Genomic DNA, 17907 nt, shown 5'->3' with positions numbered 1-17907 from the left:
AAGGAACTGAGATGTTTTTTATTTGTCAGAGTGACAGCAGTTTGAGAAAAAGTATTTAGTATGCTGCTGGTGGGAGTATCAAGTTTGAGCTGCTGCATTGAAAGGCAGTTTGTAAGGTGTCATTTAACTCAGCCCTTTCCCAAGACAACAGTGAGGTAGAAATTTGTGTATGCAGTAGTTTATCTAAGTGTGGTCTGCGGCGGGAAAATTTGGAAAATTTTTGATGAAGTAAATGTGGGTACATACACACTAGATACTGTGCAGCCATTAAAAATTACACTTTTGAAGAACATGGAGAAATATTTCCAATGTTATTTGGGGAAAGAATGCCATAGATTTAAAACTATATACACTCCAGTGATTTTTATTTTATATGCAAGTGTGTGTGTATGTGTGAAGAATGAAAGAAAATATTCCAGACGTTGTCATTGGTCATATTCAGGTAATGAGATTATAGGGGATCATTTTCTGTATCCTCTGGATTCCCTCTAAGCAGAACGAAACATTATTTTTAAAACTCATTCCCTTTGATTTTGATTTTAGTGCTTTTAGTTAGTCAACATGGTTCTCTTAAAGCCTTGAGATGTTGATATGCAACTAATAATATTCCATGCCAAGTACTCGGGTATACGGGGTTCTTAAATTTTTGGCAGGGATGCATTTCTCCACTAAATACAGATATAAAATATGACATCCCACTCAAATGTAAATATAAAACTATGGAACTCCTAGGGGATAACAAAGAAAATCTACCTTACGTGGCAGTAACTTTTTAGATGCAACACCAAAGGTATGATCTGTGAAAGAAGGAATTGATAAGCTGGAATTTATCAAAATGAGAAACTGCTCAGTGAAAGACAATGTCAAAAGAATGAGAAGACAAGCAACAGACTTGGAGGAAAAATATTTGTAAAAGACACATCTGGTAAAGGACTGTTATCCAAAAGATACCAAAAAACCTTAAAACTCAGCAATAAGAGGCATTTGGGTGGCTCAGTTGGTTTGTGTCCGATGCTTGGTTTCCACTTGAACCCTGTGTCAGGCTCCACGCTCAGTGCACAGTCGGCTTGTCCCTCTCCCTCTACTCCTCCCTCTCTCTTCTCTCTCTCAAATAAATAAAATCTTTTAAAACAAGACAATGAAATTCAGCAATAAGAAAACAGGCAACCTGATGTAAAAAAACATTCTAAACACCTCAACAGGCATCTCACTAAAGATGTACAAAAAGCAAGCAAGCGTATGAAAACATGCTCTATTTCATATCTCATGAGCAGATTAACAATGAAATATACCACTGTGAACCTATTAGAATGGCCAAAATCTGGAACACCGACAACACCAAATGCTGATGAGGATGTGGACAGCAGGAACACTCACACATTGCTGGTGGAAATGCAGAAATGGTAACGGTCGCTTCGGAAGACAGTGTGGCAGCTTCCTAAACAAGTTAATGTACTCTTTACCATATGATCCAGCAGTCGTGCTCCTTGGTATCTCCCCAAAGATGTTGAAAGTTTATGTTCACATAAAAACCTGCACACAGGTGTATATAGCAGCTTTATTTATAATTGCTAAAACTTGAAAGCCACCAAGTTGTCCTTCAGTAGGTGATTGGGTAAGTAAATTGTAAAACACCCAGACAAGGGAATATTATTTAGGCCAAGAAGAAAGGAACTGTCAATCCATGGAGTCATGGAGGAAGCCTAAATGCATTTTACTAAGTGGAAAAAGCCAGTCTTCAGAGGATTGTATGATTTCAACCACACATCATCATCAAGTATACAGTCATACAAACTATAGGATTTCAACTATACAACGTTCTGAAAAAACAAGCCAAACTGTGGAGACAAGAAGAAGATCAGAGGTCGCAGGGTTGAGTGAGGAGCAAGGGAAGGGATGAGTAGGTGCGCAGAGGAGTTTCAGGGCAGTGAAACTGCTCTGTATGATACTCTAATTTAGGTGGATACAGGTCATTCTTTTTCCAGACTCATAGCACACCAAGAGTGAACCAGAATATAAACTAGATTTTGGGGGAGCTTGGCTGGCCCCATCAGTGGAGCATTCAACTCTTGATCTCGGGGTTGTAAGTTTGAACCCCATGCTGGGTGTAGAGATTACTTAAAAATAAAATCTTAAAGCAACAACAACAAACGTTGGACTTTGGGTGGTTATGATGTGGCAGTGTAGGTTCATCAGTTATAACAAATATGCCAATTCTGGTGGAGGGAGGTTAATAATAGGGGAATCTATGTATGTGTGGTGCTGGGGGGCTGTATGGGAAATCTCAGTACCTCCTCAGTTTTTTTTGTGAACCTAAAATTCTTAAAAAACGAAACCAAAAAAAAAAAAAAAAAAAACACAGACAAACTCAAAAGCAAGTAACTTGAGCGTGCCCACCTGGAGAGCTATCACAACTCCTGAGAGGGTCCGTGAGGGATGGGGGGATGTAACTAAGAGCGTGGACTCTGGACCAAATTTCCTGTGTCCAAAATCAAAACTCTTACTACCCGTGTAATTATCAGTGAGCCTCTCTACCTCTGTTACCTCTTCTATAAAATGGGGATAATAATAAAAAACTCCTTCAAGATTGTTGTGAGGATCCAAAGAACGCATGTAAAGTCCCAGGACACTGCCTGCACATGGTACCTACTCGGTGTTTTCACTCTGACTCCTTTCTGTGAATGACTTAGCACTTTTGGTATGATATTTACTACCTAGAGCACAATTAACATACTATGCCACTTTTAAAAGTAATTTTTATCCCCTCTACCAAATCATAACAAACATACTGTCATTTCTTTCTCCTTAGACAACAAAAAAAAGCCCCCCTCTTTACTCCCATTTCCCTTTAGCTACTATTCATTTTCTTTGTCTTTCACAGCAGAATTGCTTCAGAGTTCTGTGTATTTGCTGCCCTGATTTTTCTCTCTCCCTTTTCCCTTATACCCATCATCTGGGGTTTTGACCCATCATTCCAGTGAAGCTGCTCACATCGAAGTCACCAGCGACCTCCATTGCTAAATCTACTGTCAGTTCATCTTAAATCTCCCTGGAACTCTTCTTGAAATGTTTTTTTCTTTGGCTTTAGAACCACACGCTCCTCTGCTTTTCTTTCTCTTCACGGTGCATATTCTCAGTTTCTCTTCTTGGTTTCTCACATCTCTCCTGCCTCTGAAATTGGGAGTCCCCAGAATTCAGTCCTTGGAGCCCTTCTTCAGCTCCATATTCCCTTTGTAATCTCATCCAGCTGCCAGGACTTAAATTCTGTCTGTTTGGTGGTGATTTTCAAAAATCTAGCCCAGATGTCTTCTCAGCTCAAGATTTCTGCAGTCAGCAGCCTGCTAGAAGTTTCTACTTGGATGTTTAATAGACGCCTCAAACCAGTAATATTCCCAGTCTGAATTGCTGATTTTCAGCCTTTGCTCTGTGTAGATACTCTTTATGCCACCTGTATCCTGACTAGAAGTCCTTTTGGCATTACTCAGAATATATACAGAATCTGACTACTCACGTCTTCATCACTACCAGTGGTCTGTCATGTTGCCATTTCTCACTAAGATTATTCTTAAGGTTTTTTAAAAATTTATTTGACAGAGAAAGAGATCATAAATAGGCAGAGAGGCAGGCAGAGAGAGAGGGGGAAGCAGGTTCCCTGCCGAGCAGAGAGCCCAATGTGGGGCTTGATCCAAGGACCCTGGGATCATGACTGAGCCAAAGGCAGTGGCTTTAACCCACTGAGCCACCCAGGCGCCCCTCATTTAGATTATTCTGATAGCTTCCAAACTCCTCTCCCTTTTTCTAACTGTGCCCCTCTTCCACCCCCCATTCTGTCCTCAATTCAGCTGTCAGTGATACTAAGATATTTCAGATCAACTCCTGCCTTTAAAAAAAAAGTCGTTATAGGTTTGTTTTTTTTTTACAAGACCCTATTCAGTCTGGCTTTCTGTTACTTTCTTAACCTTCATATCTGCGTGAGCCACAGCAGCCTCTTGCTATTTCTTAAACATACTATGCATTCTGCCCCAGTGCCCTTTTTTTTTTTTTTAAGATTTTATTTATTTATTTAGCAGAGAAAGCAAGAGAACACAAGCAGGCAGAGCAGTGGTGGGAGAGGAAGAAGCAGGATCCCCACTGAGCAGGGAGCCCGATGCGGGGCTTGATCCCAGGACTCTGGGATCATGACCTGAGCCGAAGGCAGACACTTAACGACTGAGCTACCCAGGCGCCCCTGCCCCAGTGCCTTTTTAAAAAAAGATTTTGTTTATTTATTTAGGGCAGCGTGAGAGGCAGAAGGAGAAGGAAAGAATCTCAAGCAGGCTCCGAGCTGAGCACAGAGCCCAATGTGGGGCTCGATCTCACCACCCTGAGATCATGACCTGAGCCGAAACCAAGAGTTGTACACTTAATTGGCTGAGCCACACAGGCACCCCTCCCTTAGTGCCCTTATGCACAATTTTTCCTTTGATTAGAATATTCTTTCCTAGTTATGCAAGATTGATTCCCTTTGCTCATAAATTACTTTCTCAGTGAGACCTTGCATTGTCATTCTATTCAGATGTGACTTCTCGTCAGTATTCCTCACCCTCTTCCTGGTTTATTTCTCCCTGTATACTTACTGTCTTTTTTAAAAATTGTACCTTTTTTTTTTTAAAGGTTTTATTTATTTGACAGAGATAGTGAGAGAGAGAGCAGGAACAGGGAGGAGAAGGATAAGCAGGCTACCCACTGAGCAGGGATCCCCACATGGGGCTTGATCCCAGGACCCTCAGATCATGACCTGAGCTGAAGGCAGATGCTTAACCAACTGAGCCACCCAGGCGCCCTGCATACTTACTGTCTTTTGCAAAGTGTTCACAAGTTCAAATATTTGAAGAACTCAAGATTCCACTGAGCATACTCATTGAGATTTTCATTTAAAGGCAAAAGATATGACGCATCAAGAAAAAATGTATGGGCATGCATTAGAGACCTGTGAGAAGCCAGGCATAAGCTCTCATGTCCTCATTTGCACACAGGGGTCCCTGGATTGAACACACCAAGATTTGTGCAGAAATTCCCAGGGGATCTTTTATGCCCTTCTGGTCTCATAATCAAGCCATGCTTCTAACTGGTTATGCAGGTTGAAAACCATCAGAAATAAACATCAGTGAATAAAGCGCTCCCCAGAGATGACAGCGCTTTCTTAGTCTAGCTGTAAATTAACTCAGTCTGACCCACCATCTAAAACACAATATAACTTCTTATTTTGTTCTTTGTTGGTTGCATGGACAAACACACAATCCTAAACTCCATGGGGGCAGAATTTGTAACTATTTTGTTCATTGTTGGATTCTCAGTTCCTACAGTAGTGTTTGGCACAATAATGGGTGCTCAGTAAAGAGGTGCTACGTATATTATTAAACAAATAGAACTTTTCCCTAATTACATTACTATAGAGCCTGTAGGGCAGGAATTTAAAAAAAAAAAAAATCTCTCTAGTTTCCCTTTTGGCTCCAGGACCATTATCAGCAAACAGTAAACAAGTTGACTTGATAAAATGATTTTCAGAGGCCCACCCACTTCAGATACTATTTTTTAAAAGGTTTATTTATTTTCATGCACATAGGAGTGGGGGAGAGGCAGAGAAAGGGAGAAAGAGAATGTCCAGCAGATTCCCCACTGAGTGCAGAGCCCTATATGGGCTCTATCTCATGACCCTGAGAATGAAATCTTATCATTCACAACAACATGGTTGGAGCTAGAGTGTATTATACTAAGTGAAACAAGTTAGAGAAAAACAAATACTGTTGATTTCACGCATGGAATTAAAACAGATGAACATATGGGAAGGAAAAAAAAAGGGAAGCAAGCCATAAAAGACTCTTAACTATAGAGAACAAACTGAAGCATCATGGGGAGGTGGTTGGGGATTGGGCTAGATGTTGATGGGAATTAAGGAGGACGCTTGCTATGATGAGAACTTTCGGTATTATATGTAAGTGATGAAACACTAAATTTTACTGAGACCAAGATTACACTATATGTTAACTAGCTAGAATTTAAATGAAAATTTGAAACAAAAAATTCCCGATTTTAGGTCTGATGGAAAGCATTTCTTTTTTTTTTTTTTTAAGATTTTATTTATTTATTTGACAGAGATCACAAGTAGGCAGAGAGGCAGGCAGAGAGAGAGGACAAAGCAGGCTCTCCACGGAGCAGAGAGCCCAATGTGGGGCTTGATCCCAGGACCGTGGGATCATGACCTGAGCCGAAGGCAGAGGCTTTAACCCACTGAGCCACCCAGGCGCCCCGGAAAGCATTTCTTAATCAGTCGTAGCCCATTGTTTTATATTTCCATGATAGGACTAAACAACATTTTTGATTTACTGTTTTAACACAGGTACGCCGTTTCAGAGAAAGCAGACAAAAAAACGCTAATGAAGAAGATGATGAAGTTCGAGAGGTAATTTATTGTGTAAATTACTGTACTTCTGTGTTGGTTTGTTAAGCTAGAGTAACTAGTAGATTTATTTAGAATAGTCCATGGGACCTTGCTTTGGTAGATAGGCCTGAGCAGGGGTTGACTGAGGAGAGCTGCCTGTGATTTATACCAGTGTAGCCTGCCGGTATTCAGCTTCCCAATATTCCTGTTTTATCCTTTTGCTCTTGTCTAAAACTTACTTAATTGTGTGTTTTGAGGGGGCAGGGAGGATGAGCACAAATGTCAAGAGTTCTTAGTAATCAAAATAATACATAATTGCATAAGAGGAAATCTTGCCCTACTAAGCTGATACTATTTTGGGCAAAAAGGAAGAAACATGTGTTTTGCTAGCAATATTACCATAGATAAATATACAGCATCCACTGGGCTTTCAAAATTGTTGTAGTGGGCTTGATCACCATCAATGCTGATCTTTCTCAACTTCTCTGCAGTTTGGGAACTTTTTTTTTTTTTTAAGATTTTTTTTAATTTATTTGAGAGAGAGAGAGAGCATGAGAAAAGGAAGGGGCAGAGGCACCTGGGTGGCTCAGTGGGTTAAAGCCTCTGCCTTTGGCTCGGGTCATGATCCCAGGGTCCTGGGATCAAGCCCCACATCGGGCTCTCTGTTCAGCAGGGAGCCTGCTTCCTCCTCTCTCTCTGCCTGCCTCTCTGCCTACTTGTGATCTCTGTCTGTCAAATAAATAAATAAAATCTTAAAAAAAGAAAAAGAAAAGGAAGGGTCAGAGAGAGAAGCAGACTGTCTGTTGAGCAGGGAGCCTGATGCAAGACTCAATCCCAGGACTCCAGGATCATGACCCGAGCCCAGTTTAGGAACTTCTGGCTAGCCACCATTTGCTGAACCTTCAGGCCTCTGGCGCTTGGTGAATTCACGGTTGAAATACATTTTTCTATTTTCTGATTATCTTAGTATTTTATGATTGCTATCTAGTATTTAAAGGTTATCTCATAACTAATTTACCGTTGGGATTTTTGTCTTCACTGCTTTCATTTGTATCTGTTATAGCCTAGCAGTTCTACTTGGCATTAGCAATACAGATATGGAAAATGTGTGGTTCGAGTCCACCAGAGACTCTTGGTTTAGTAGGTGAGGCAGACATATATAGAAAGAAAATGCTAAACCCTAGCATAACCTAAAGGGTCACCCTCACTGAGTTAATACAGCAGTCCTGTTAGTCCATTGTCATTTTCCTAAGTATTTCAGAACTGCCCCTGATAGGTGGTGAATTACAAAGAGCCGAAGCACTTGACACATCCCTCAAATTAACTTTTATAACCTCCACTGTTTTCTCTGCTGCAAGCAAAAAAGAGTAAGATACCCTTCTCCTCCCTCCCCCCGGACCACCACCCTTTAAATATTTTTTACTTTATTTTAAACATACTTTTTAGGTGAAAGTCAATACCTGGGACACTAAAGCAGAAAAGAATCCTGCCTAAGGAGAATGGGACTTTCAGTTTACTCCTTTTTCCTCTGAACTCTCTTCCAAAGGAATCTGTTCAGTGGTTTATCTACTGATGACCACCAGGTAATACCATAGCCTTTAATGTGAGGCAGTTTTAGATCCTGACAGAGGAAAAATCATTTACCAAATAATTCTTCAGTACCATTTCTAAAGGCCATGAGACAGACTTTTTTTCTTTCTTTTTTAAGTAAAATTTCCAAATCTGTATGTGATTTACTTTATCATCTATCATACCATACAGGCTATTTAGGATTTTAGCCTGATCCAATAATGCACCTTATCTGGAATGTTAAGGAATAGGAATGGCATTTTGGGTATTATTTTTTTTCTTTTCTCTGTCTTATTACAAAAGTTTGGTGCCGTGTACTTACTGTGGGGAAGTCACCCCCCCCCAAATAATTATGTGCCAGTTCGTTAGAATATTTAGAAATTAACTCAGTTAATAACCTTCTTTAGAGAGGATATGGGAGGATAATCTTAGTGTCTAGTTTTGTGCCAGGTTTCTTCCCTTTGTACAATTTACACTGTCTTCATCATGTAATATGGGGAATTTTGCAACATTAACTAACATTACTAACAGTAGTGCCAGTATTGACTACAGTTTTCTTCCTAGCTCTGTCCTCCCTTTCATTAATAGCCTTCAGTACTTGATTGTAGAACTAAAAGCTCTCACCATCCACAGAATTTCACACTCAGCATTTCCGATGTCAGACTCATTCCGCTACATCAATGTCATGGAAAAAGCAGAACACATTACCTACTTGGTTTTATTCATTACTGTTTTAAAGGGGAAAGGGCAAATGCTATTCATTAAATTTTCATTTATTGAATTTTTTCTAGATGTGTCATATACACAGTTTCAGTTTCCATCTTACAAATGACACTGAGAGCACAGTAAAGGTTACGTGGTGGGGTGGAATTGGAACCTATTTCTATCTTCAAGTCTAGGCTTTTCTACCATACCATGTCCTCCTATCAGAACTTTATATTATAGCAACATTCATACAATGCATAGCCAATGAGTGGCTAAAAATGTGAAATTTCTGACAGTTTTTCATATGCAGAACATCAAAAATTACTGTCCCTCAGAAGTGTAGATGCAACTGCTGTACCATTTACAAGATGGTTTGGGGGAGCTAAGAGGAGGAAGCTAGAGATTAGGGATCCCTTACCACATTTATGTTTGTATTCATCTTACCAAGCACCCTTCAAGTAGAAAAGAGTTTGCCAAATAGCAAGAATGAATACTAGAAGAAAGAAATGACTCCTGGTCCTTGGATCATTTAAACTTAACTAACCATTTCAATTTAATAAATTATAGAAATATTTCTTTGCATGGCCTTTGTGTTTGGAGTCCCTGAGCTGTTTTTCATTAGTCTTTTTTTTTTTTTTTTTTTTAAAGATTTTATTTATTTATTTGAAAGACAGAGATCACAAGTAGGCAGAAAGGCAGGCAGAGAGAGAGAGAGAGAGGAGGAAGCAGGCTCCCTGCTGAGCAGAGAGCCTGATGCGGGGCTCGATCCCAGGATCCTGGGATCATGACCCGAGCCTAAGGCACAGGCTTTAACCCACTGAGCCACCCAGGCGCCCCTCATTAGTCTTTTAAAGAATTTGGTGAATATTTTATAAAAGGAAGGTAGTAGAGGGCATGACAAACTGCATTTGGGAGTTTTTCAGAAGAAAGCACTTTTAGGTTTAGATTTTTCAGCTACATTTTAAGACTTCAGCAGGTAATCGGGGTTTCCTAAGTAATTTGTCAGTTTGCCATAGGATGTTATAAATGGTCTTTATTCTTAGCATACTATTTAGGACTTGTAATGGAATTTGAGACTTTCCCAATCTATAACTCCAAGCCACGTGGAATCATTTAGCTCTGAACATGAATCCTAGTACTGGGTTTAAATTATTTAAACAAACAGACAAAAGCATTAGTCCTTCCAAGGGGCTTTAAAACCTCTTGTTCACATTGAAAAGCTCTAAGTAGTTTCTTTAACTGTAAGGTCACATTTAAATAAAAGGCCAAGCAGTAAATATTTGGGGCTTTGCGGGCATATGTGGTCTTTGTCACGTATTCTTGTCTGTGTATATGGTTGGTTGTTTTGTTTTGTTTTGTTTTTTAAACAATCCTTTAAAAATGTGAAATCTGTTCTTGGTCTGACCCATAGTCCATAGTTTACCCAGCCTCTGCTTTCCTGGGTTCTACCTGAATTTGAGTCAGGGTTGATACCTGCTTTCAAACTGTAATACCAAGCACTGTCAACAAAGCAAAAAGGCACACCCAGGAATGGGAGAAAATACTTGCAAATCATGTATTTGGTAAATGATTAATATTCAGAACATATAAAGAATTCCTGAAACTCAGTCACAGCAAAAAGTGGATGACGGACTTGAACACACATTTCTGCAGAGAGGATAAACAGGTGACCATTAAGCACATGAGAGGATGCTCAGCATCACTAGGGAAATGGAAATCTAAACCACAGAGCTGCTTCCCATTTATTAAGATGACTGTTACAAAAAAGAAAATAGTGTTGCCAAGAATATGGAGAAATTGCAAGCCTCGTGCATTGCTGGTAGGAATATAAAAGCATCTGTGGAAAATAATAGGATGATTTCTCCATAAATTAAAAAGAGAATTATATGACCTAGCAGTTACACTTGTAGGTATTTACCTGAAGGAATTGAAAGCAAGGACCAGATGTTTGTACACCCATGAGCATAGCATTCACAGTAGCCAAAAGGTGATAGCAATTAAAATGGCCATCAAAAGGTATACAGATAAACAGAAGGTGGTGTATATGTGTGATGATGGACTTTTGCTTAGCCTTAAGAGGAATGAAATTCCGATAATGCTACAATATGGACAGACCTTGAAAACATTATGCTAATAAGCAAAGTAAGACACGTGCAAGGATGAGTATTACATGATTCCACTTAAATGAGATCCCTAGAGTAGTCAGTCGTATGAACAAAATATAGAATAGTGGTAATGAGGGGTGGGGGGGTTAGGGAACAGGGAGTTATTTTTTAACAGGTATGGAGTGTCAATTTCAGTTTGAAATGATGAGAAAGCTCAGGAGGGGGAATGATGGTGATGTTGCACAACAGGGTGAATGTGCTTAATGCCGCTGAAATGTACACTTCAGAATGGTTAAGGTGCTCAATTTTATGGTATGTATATTTTGTCACAATTAAAACAAAACAGAGGTGTACTACCAGGATAGGAGTTTTCGAATCTCACAAAAAAGCATATGAAATCATTGTCCTACCAGTGGCTCTAGATCTGCACTTACAATGGCTCTGAACCTACACTCCTGAGGTCAATTAGAATTCCACTGCTAATACTTGGAGGTAACATACTTAATATTTATCCGTAAACTCCAGAGTCTGTTGCACAGAAAAGTGGAGTTAAAATATTTGAATGTAATGTTAAATAATAAAATGAAGCTATGGTATTTAGAGAGAGGAAAGGTAAAAATTTGGAAATTTTTAATAAAATTTGGAAATGAGGGTGGGTAATTCATTCCAAAAAATAATCACAGAAGGACACAGGCATCTTAAATTTTTGTTAGATACTGCCATATCCCTCCAGAGGTGTGACACCCAGTTTGCATTTTACCCAGTATTTGGGAGTGCTTGTTTCCCCACATCCTTGTCATCGTGATGTATCATGACATCTTTTGATCTTTATAAATCCAGAGGGTGGGGGCGCCTGGGTGGCTCAGTGGGTTAAAGCCTCCGCCTTCCGCTCAGGTTATGATCCCAGGTCCCCTGGGATCTAGCCCTACATCGGGTTGTCTGCTCAGTGGGAAGCCTGCTTCCCCCCCAACCCCTCTCTTCCTGCCTCTCTTCCTACTTGTGATCTCTGTCTGTCAAATGAATAAATTTAAAAAAAAAAAAATCCAGAGGGTGAGGAAATTGTTTCTTACTATTGTTTTTAACCCCTGCTACTTTTGTTACTAGTGACTCAGCGATTTTTATGTTTCTAAACCATTTATATTTACATGAAACACCTGGTCATGTTCTTTGCCCAGAAATTTTTGTTGGGTTTGGGTTTTGTGCCAAGGACAGTGGTCTCTCTGTAAGAGCGCTCACAGGAAAGTGCATGGACTCTGTGGGGGGGGGGGGGGCGGGAGTAGCATATTTTAGGGTATTTTTGTGTAAAAGAAGGGTTTTGGGGTTTGTTCACATCCAGAATGGGTGATGAAGTAAGGGCCTTTTTGACATCTGTGGAGATAAGCGTGTGGGATTTTTTCCTCCTTTCTATTAGTTTGGTGAGTTATATTAAAACATACTCTATTAGTGCCCCATTCTTGTTACCACTTTGTGAACCTTCTGGTAACAGGTATCCTGGTTTTTCCATATGTTCCTGTATTCTTTTTGCTTTAATATTCACAAGTAAGATCCTGTAATCATCTTTTTGGGCCTGCAGCCTTTTGTCAGTTTTTCAGTACCATGTTATGCTGGCTTTGTACAAAGAAACTGGGAGCTGGCTTTCTTTATGCTCTGGTACTATGGAAATAGTAGTGGCATTATCTGTTCTTTGAAGATTTGATAGAATACCTGTGAAACTTGCTGGTTGTGGTTCCTTTTCCGGGGGTGGTGTTCCTTTAACAATTTTCTTACATATTCTTTGATATTAGTATTAGTCTGTTGAGACTGTGTGTCTATTGTTGGATATGTTTAGATCATTTATTATCCAAATTACTTAGATTGAAGAGTATTTTGTCAAGATTCTTTTAATTTTCCCTCAATCTTTTTTCCCATCGATTCTGATTTTTAATGGAATATTTGTCTTTTTCTCCCTTTTTATTAAGTTAGTGATTTTTATCAATGCAGCTTTGTCCCAGAGGATCAGTTCTTAAATTTACTAATTTGAATGGATTTTTAGTTAAGATTTGTTTATTTATGATTGTATCTTTATTAATTTCTCATACTTTCCTTTGGATGGGCTTTATTTGTCCTAATTTTTGAATATCAAATCTACTTATTTTCATTTCATTTTTTAATAGGCTGTAGGCTTTCTTTATAAACACTGCTTTATTTCATATATTCCAGTCTACAGTATTTTTATTTTTTTCTAGATTTTCTAGTATTTTATTATTTTCTAGATTTCTCAATTTTAGTTTTGTGATTTGGAGGCAGGTGTTTTTGTTTTATTATCATTAATTTCTGATTTGATTCATGGCAATTAGACTATATAATACCCTTACTATTTAGAACTTAGTTGATATTTTTGTTAGTACCCCATGATACATGAAACATTTCATGAGGTCTTGGAAAGAAGTCTATATTTTCAGAATAGAGAGTTCAACATACATCAGTTAGATATGTCTTATTAATCATATAATTTAGGTCTCCTTTTTCTCTTTAAATGTAGTTTGAAAAAAGTACAGCTGGTTCTTGTTATTTCTTTATGTTCTGTGTTACTGCAAACACTAACCTAGTGAATACTAACCCATATTGCTCCTAGGGGAAATAGAGGAGTGGGTTCCTGCCAACTACTGGTTATAGCGTTTTTATCCGCTGATCAGTACATAACCTTTTTCTTGTTTCTTTCTGTTTTAATGTATATTGTTGAGTCATTAACATTGAACTTAGAGCCAGCAACCCTGTAATCATACCTGAATGAAGCTTATCTCAAACATGTATTTCATCTGTAAGGCGCATCACAGCCTTCTTGTACTTAAGAGTACTGGACAGCACTTAGACCAGAATTTTTTATTCAAGCAAGAGAGACTATAGTTATGGTCCCTTAGAATATATAGATCAATTTCAGAGAGCTTTATACTGCCTAAGACTCTTCTCTACCTTGTTCCTTAGGTCAGATCTTCATTATATTCATTAACTCTTCAGAGATTTTGTATTTTGAAGTTGGAGCTATTTTCTGATTTTATTGAGAATGTATTATGTCTCATTTCTGTTCTCCTTACAACATTTTGATTGCTTTAAGGGAGGACCTCAGGGAAACATTACTTTTATTTTATTTTTAATCAGAAAATCTGTACTCATTTCAGAGTTAAAATATTTCATTAAGTCTCAAACTTGTCTTTTCTGGGCAGTTTCTTACCAAATTAAAATTTGTGGCATATTCTTGGTCTTAAGCTTTAATTCTTTTCCAGGCCCTCAGTTGTTATATTCTACTTAATTCTTTTTATCTTGTGGGTTTTTGTTTTTGTTTTTTTTTAAGATTTTATATAGTTACTTATCTGAGAATGCAAGGTTGCGGGAAGGAGCAGAAAGAAAGGGACAAGCAGGGGCGCCTGGGTGGCTCAGAGGGTTAAAGCCTCTGCCTTCAGCTCAGGTCGTGAGCCCAGGGTCCTGGGATCAAGCCCCGCATCGGGCTCTCTGCTCAGCAGGGAGCCTGCTTCCTCCTTTCTCTCTGCCTACTTGTGATCTCTGTCTGTCAGATAAATAAATAAAATCTTTAAAAAAAAAAAAAAAAAAGAAAGGGACAAGCAAACTCCAAACTAAGTGCGGAGCCTGGTGCGGGGCTTGATCTCACTACCCTGAGATCACGACCTGAGCTGAAATCGAGAGTCGGACGTTTAACCAACTGAGCCACCCAGGATCCCCTCTTTTTTTACATTTTTATTCTTAATTCTACTTAATATTTATGAGAGATTATTGCTCATAATTTTCTGATTCCAAAGTAATATTTTGAAAAACTATATTGTAGAGAATTTATGATTTGTGAATTAAGAAGAAAACAAGAGCACTGTAAAATTTCGTCACCCAGAGATAACAGCCATTTTTTGTAAGAATTTTTCTTGTTATTTATTAAGAGCCCATTGTACAGAGTAGCTCCGGTGATGACATTCTCTTACAAATGGTGATGTTAAATTAGGGGCAGTTGCCAATATTCTAACCAGTTCTAAAAGTTTTGATTCTGTGAAATTTTATCATTCTCAGTACACCTTTTCAAAAGGTCTCATTTTATAAATAAGTATGGCACACTGATTTGACAAATCGTAGGAATTGAATTGGATAGATGGGGAAGGAGAGTTCTCCTGCTTGGTTGGCATTTTTATAGCATGATTAGTGAGAAATAATAGTGCAGATAGTTTGACAATATTAAATGTTATCTGAGTAACCAGAGTAATGACTCAGGATGCTGCATTTTCTACTAATGTGTATTTTCTCCTCTTTCCCTCTCAGGCTATGACAAGGGCCAGAGCCCTCAGATCTCAGTCTGAGGACGCTGCTTCCGCCTTTAGTGCTGAGGACCTTATGAGTATAGATTTGGCAGAACAGATGGCTGATGACTCTGATGAGGACATCACAGCAGCAGCCAATAGAGGAAGAGGCCGAGGAAGAGGCCGACGAGGAGGAAGAGGGCAGAATTCAGTCTTGAGAGGAGGGTCTCAGAGAGGAAGAGGTCAGCACTGAGTACTGGCTTGCCCACGCATTCACACTTGGCAATTGAATGGGATGCACATGATTGTATTCTTGTCGCCAGAATTAAGTTATGCAATCTTCTAAAAGTTTGTTTTTATAATGCATAAAGTCAGTCTTTAATATAGTTCTGACATATATGTTTACTTAAGTAAATTTTAATGGTCACGTGCACATAATGTTTTAATGTCTCTTAACATTTTTTTTAAGAACTTCACTACATTCCTCACACAGTGCTTTTTGGGTACTCTCACAGGTATAAAGTAATAGGCAAATATGAGCTGCTAAGGAAAATGTCTGCTTAATGACCATTGGCAGCAGGAAGAAACTCCAGGTCATAAACATTATTTTTGTTACTATCATGAGATACAAATGTCCACATTTTTATAAAGTGGCTTCATAAAATATGTTCAAAAAGAAAACGACCCTAAAACAATATGGTATCTTCAAGCAGTCATTAACATTAATTGCCATCATTGTATTTAATGTGTGACTGTTGTCCTTGGATAATCCAAATAATAGAAAATTGGTCATCCAGTGACTTCCTGGTATATTGTATAAATTTGTTTCTAGGAGTATTTTCAATTGTTTTTATTAAATATTTATCCATAGGAATTTTAAGCTGGTCAAATAGTACTTAAAAGTTAAAAATTTCCAGAGAAAGGGATCCTCATCCTCTAGTGATAGTTCATTTTCATTATCCTTAAGTTTATAAAATGTTTCCTTATATTTTGATTGGAAGAGTATGAACCAAATGTGGTTTAAGTATAGTTTTTGAAAATTGAGTAGACTATGTGTTTTTTGTTATATGTCTTTGACTTTTTATATAAAGGATGTTTTGACGTAACTTTATGTACATTTCATTTGGCACTGTCTTAAACCTTGATTCCTGATGGAATTGTATAATGACTGCTCGTTATTCTAACACTAGGCACTGGCCTAGAGACTTCTACTCGAAGCAGAAGTTCAAAGACGACTATGTCAACATCTAGAAATATGTCTATTGTAGATGGTGAGTATGGATTGCAAATGATTATCTAGTAGTTATTTATAAATTCCAAATAGGAAGACCTAGGAAATCCTCATTGGGAAACCTCATTCGTTTCTGTTGCCATTGTTGTAGAGTCAAAAGGGTTATTAGGATTACGAGATAAATCCTTCCTTAAAAGGTCTTTGCCATTCATCAGAGCTATTGAAGAGGGTGAGCCTTAAAAATTATTTTTTATAGTCCCTTACTTTAGACAGATTTGTTTATTTCCTTTTTTATAGAGGGATCATGAAGATAGAAAAGTGAGTTAGTTGGTCAGTATGTCACCAATGATCAAGAGAGAAAGTGTTTACTTTCATACACTCAAGCCCCATGCTGGGCTCCACACTGGGCATAAAGCCTACTTGAAAAAAAATAATAATAATTTTTGAAAAGTTCTTTTGCTGTGTTTTTACTCTGATTATTTAGTACTTGAGGAGAGCCAGCTGAGATTCTTTTTTTTTTTTTTTTTAGATTTTATTTATTTATTTGACAGAGATCGTAAGTAGGCAGAGAGGCAGGCAGAGAGAGAGGGGGAAGCAGGCTCCCTTCTGAGCAGAGAGCCCGATGTGGGCCTTGACCTGAGTGGAAGGCAGAGGCTTTAACCCACTGAGCCACCCAGGCGCCCCTGAGATTCTTATTTTGATTTCAAAAGCATGTTGTCTTTTAGGGAAAGGCATCTGAAGAGGTACTCTTCCATTCTTGGCAGGAGTAAGGTAAAAGCAGAGAAGGGGAAAAGAGGCAGCATAGAAATGATCCAGGCAGAGTTCAACATGGAAAAGCCTTGTGACTTTTGACTACGTCACTCAGACTCCTAAGTTTATTTCCCTTATAGACTCTACATAATAGGTTATTCTGAAGGTGAAAGGCAGAGTCTGGTACACAGTAGACCTGTATAAAATGTTCATTTTAAAAAAAGAAGAAACAGGGAGATAGAAATATGAAGTGAAAATAATGTGTACACTTCCAAGTTAAGTCACCAGAAGTTGGTTAGCATGTGACACTAAGGCATACCCACCTTGACCTTAACCCAAACTGCCTTTTTTTGTCCTGGCTTAACTGTTTATGTGAAGCTTTCCTTGGCACCAGTGGGCAGAATTAATCACTGAGAGTGAATCTTTGGACTTCAGTTTTGTTGTTGAGAAATGAGCTATTAAGCTTTTTTTTTTTTTTCCCTTGGAAGTAGTCTTTTTTTCTTCCAGCTGGCTGTCTTTGGTGTTCTGTAGTTTCACTGATGAATCTAGATAGGAGATTCTTTTTTATAGGGCTTCATGAAACTGTGAATTGGTGTCTTTCATGGCTCCTAGAAAATCCTTTCCCTTTAGATAATACCTCTGTGCTCTTTTCTCCTCCCTTCAGAGTGTTCAGAAGTTAAATAAATCTAAGAATCACTCTGTCCTCCCATGACTGTTAATCTCTTGTCTTTTCCCTTTATCTTCCTGTGCTACATTGATCTTCCATTTCACCCATCTGTTGTTTTTGTTTTTGTTTTCTTAAGTAAACTCTGACCCCAACGTGGGGTTCAAACCCCTGACCTGTTGCTT

General features: G+C 38.5%; 1 protein-coding gene across 1 annotated transcript in view; it reads left to right on the top strand.

Annotated features, from left to right (window-relative positions):
* Positions 1 to 17907, top strand: part of MRE11 (MRE11 homolog, double strand break repair nuclease) — a 77962-nt gene that overhangs the window by 35976 nt on the left and 24079 nt on the right. Inside the window, exons 14-16 of the mRNA XM_080815946.1 lie at positions 6380 to 6442; positions 15100 to 15319; positions 16268 to 16348. Of these exons, the coding sequence (XP_080672072.1) occupies positions 6380 to 6442; positions 15100 to 15319; positions 16268 to 16348 (364 nt within the window). The remainder of the gene's footprint in view (positions 1 to 6379; positions 6443 to 15099; positions 15320 to 16267; positions 16349 to 17907) is intronic.

The sequence above is a fragment of the Martes martes genome (genome assembly GCF_963455335.1).
Source record: "Martes martes genome assembly, chromosome: 10".
Lineage (NCBI taxonomy): Eukaryota > Metazoa > Chordata > Mammalia > Carnivora > Mustelidae > Martes > Martes martes.
The sequence above is the reverse complement of the archived record's forward strand: the minus strand, read 5'-3'. Positions and strand labels throughout refer to the sequence as shown.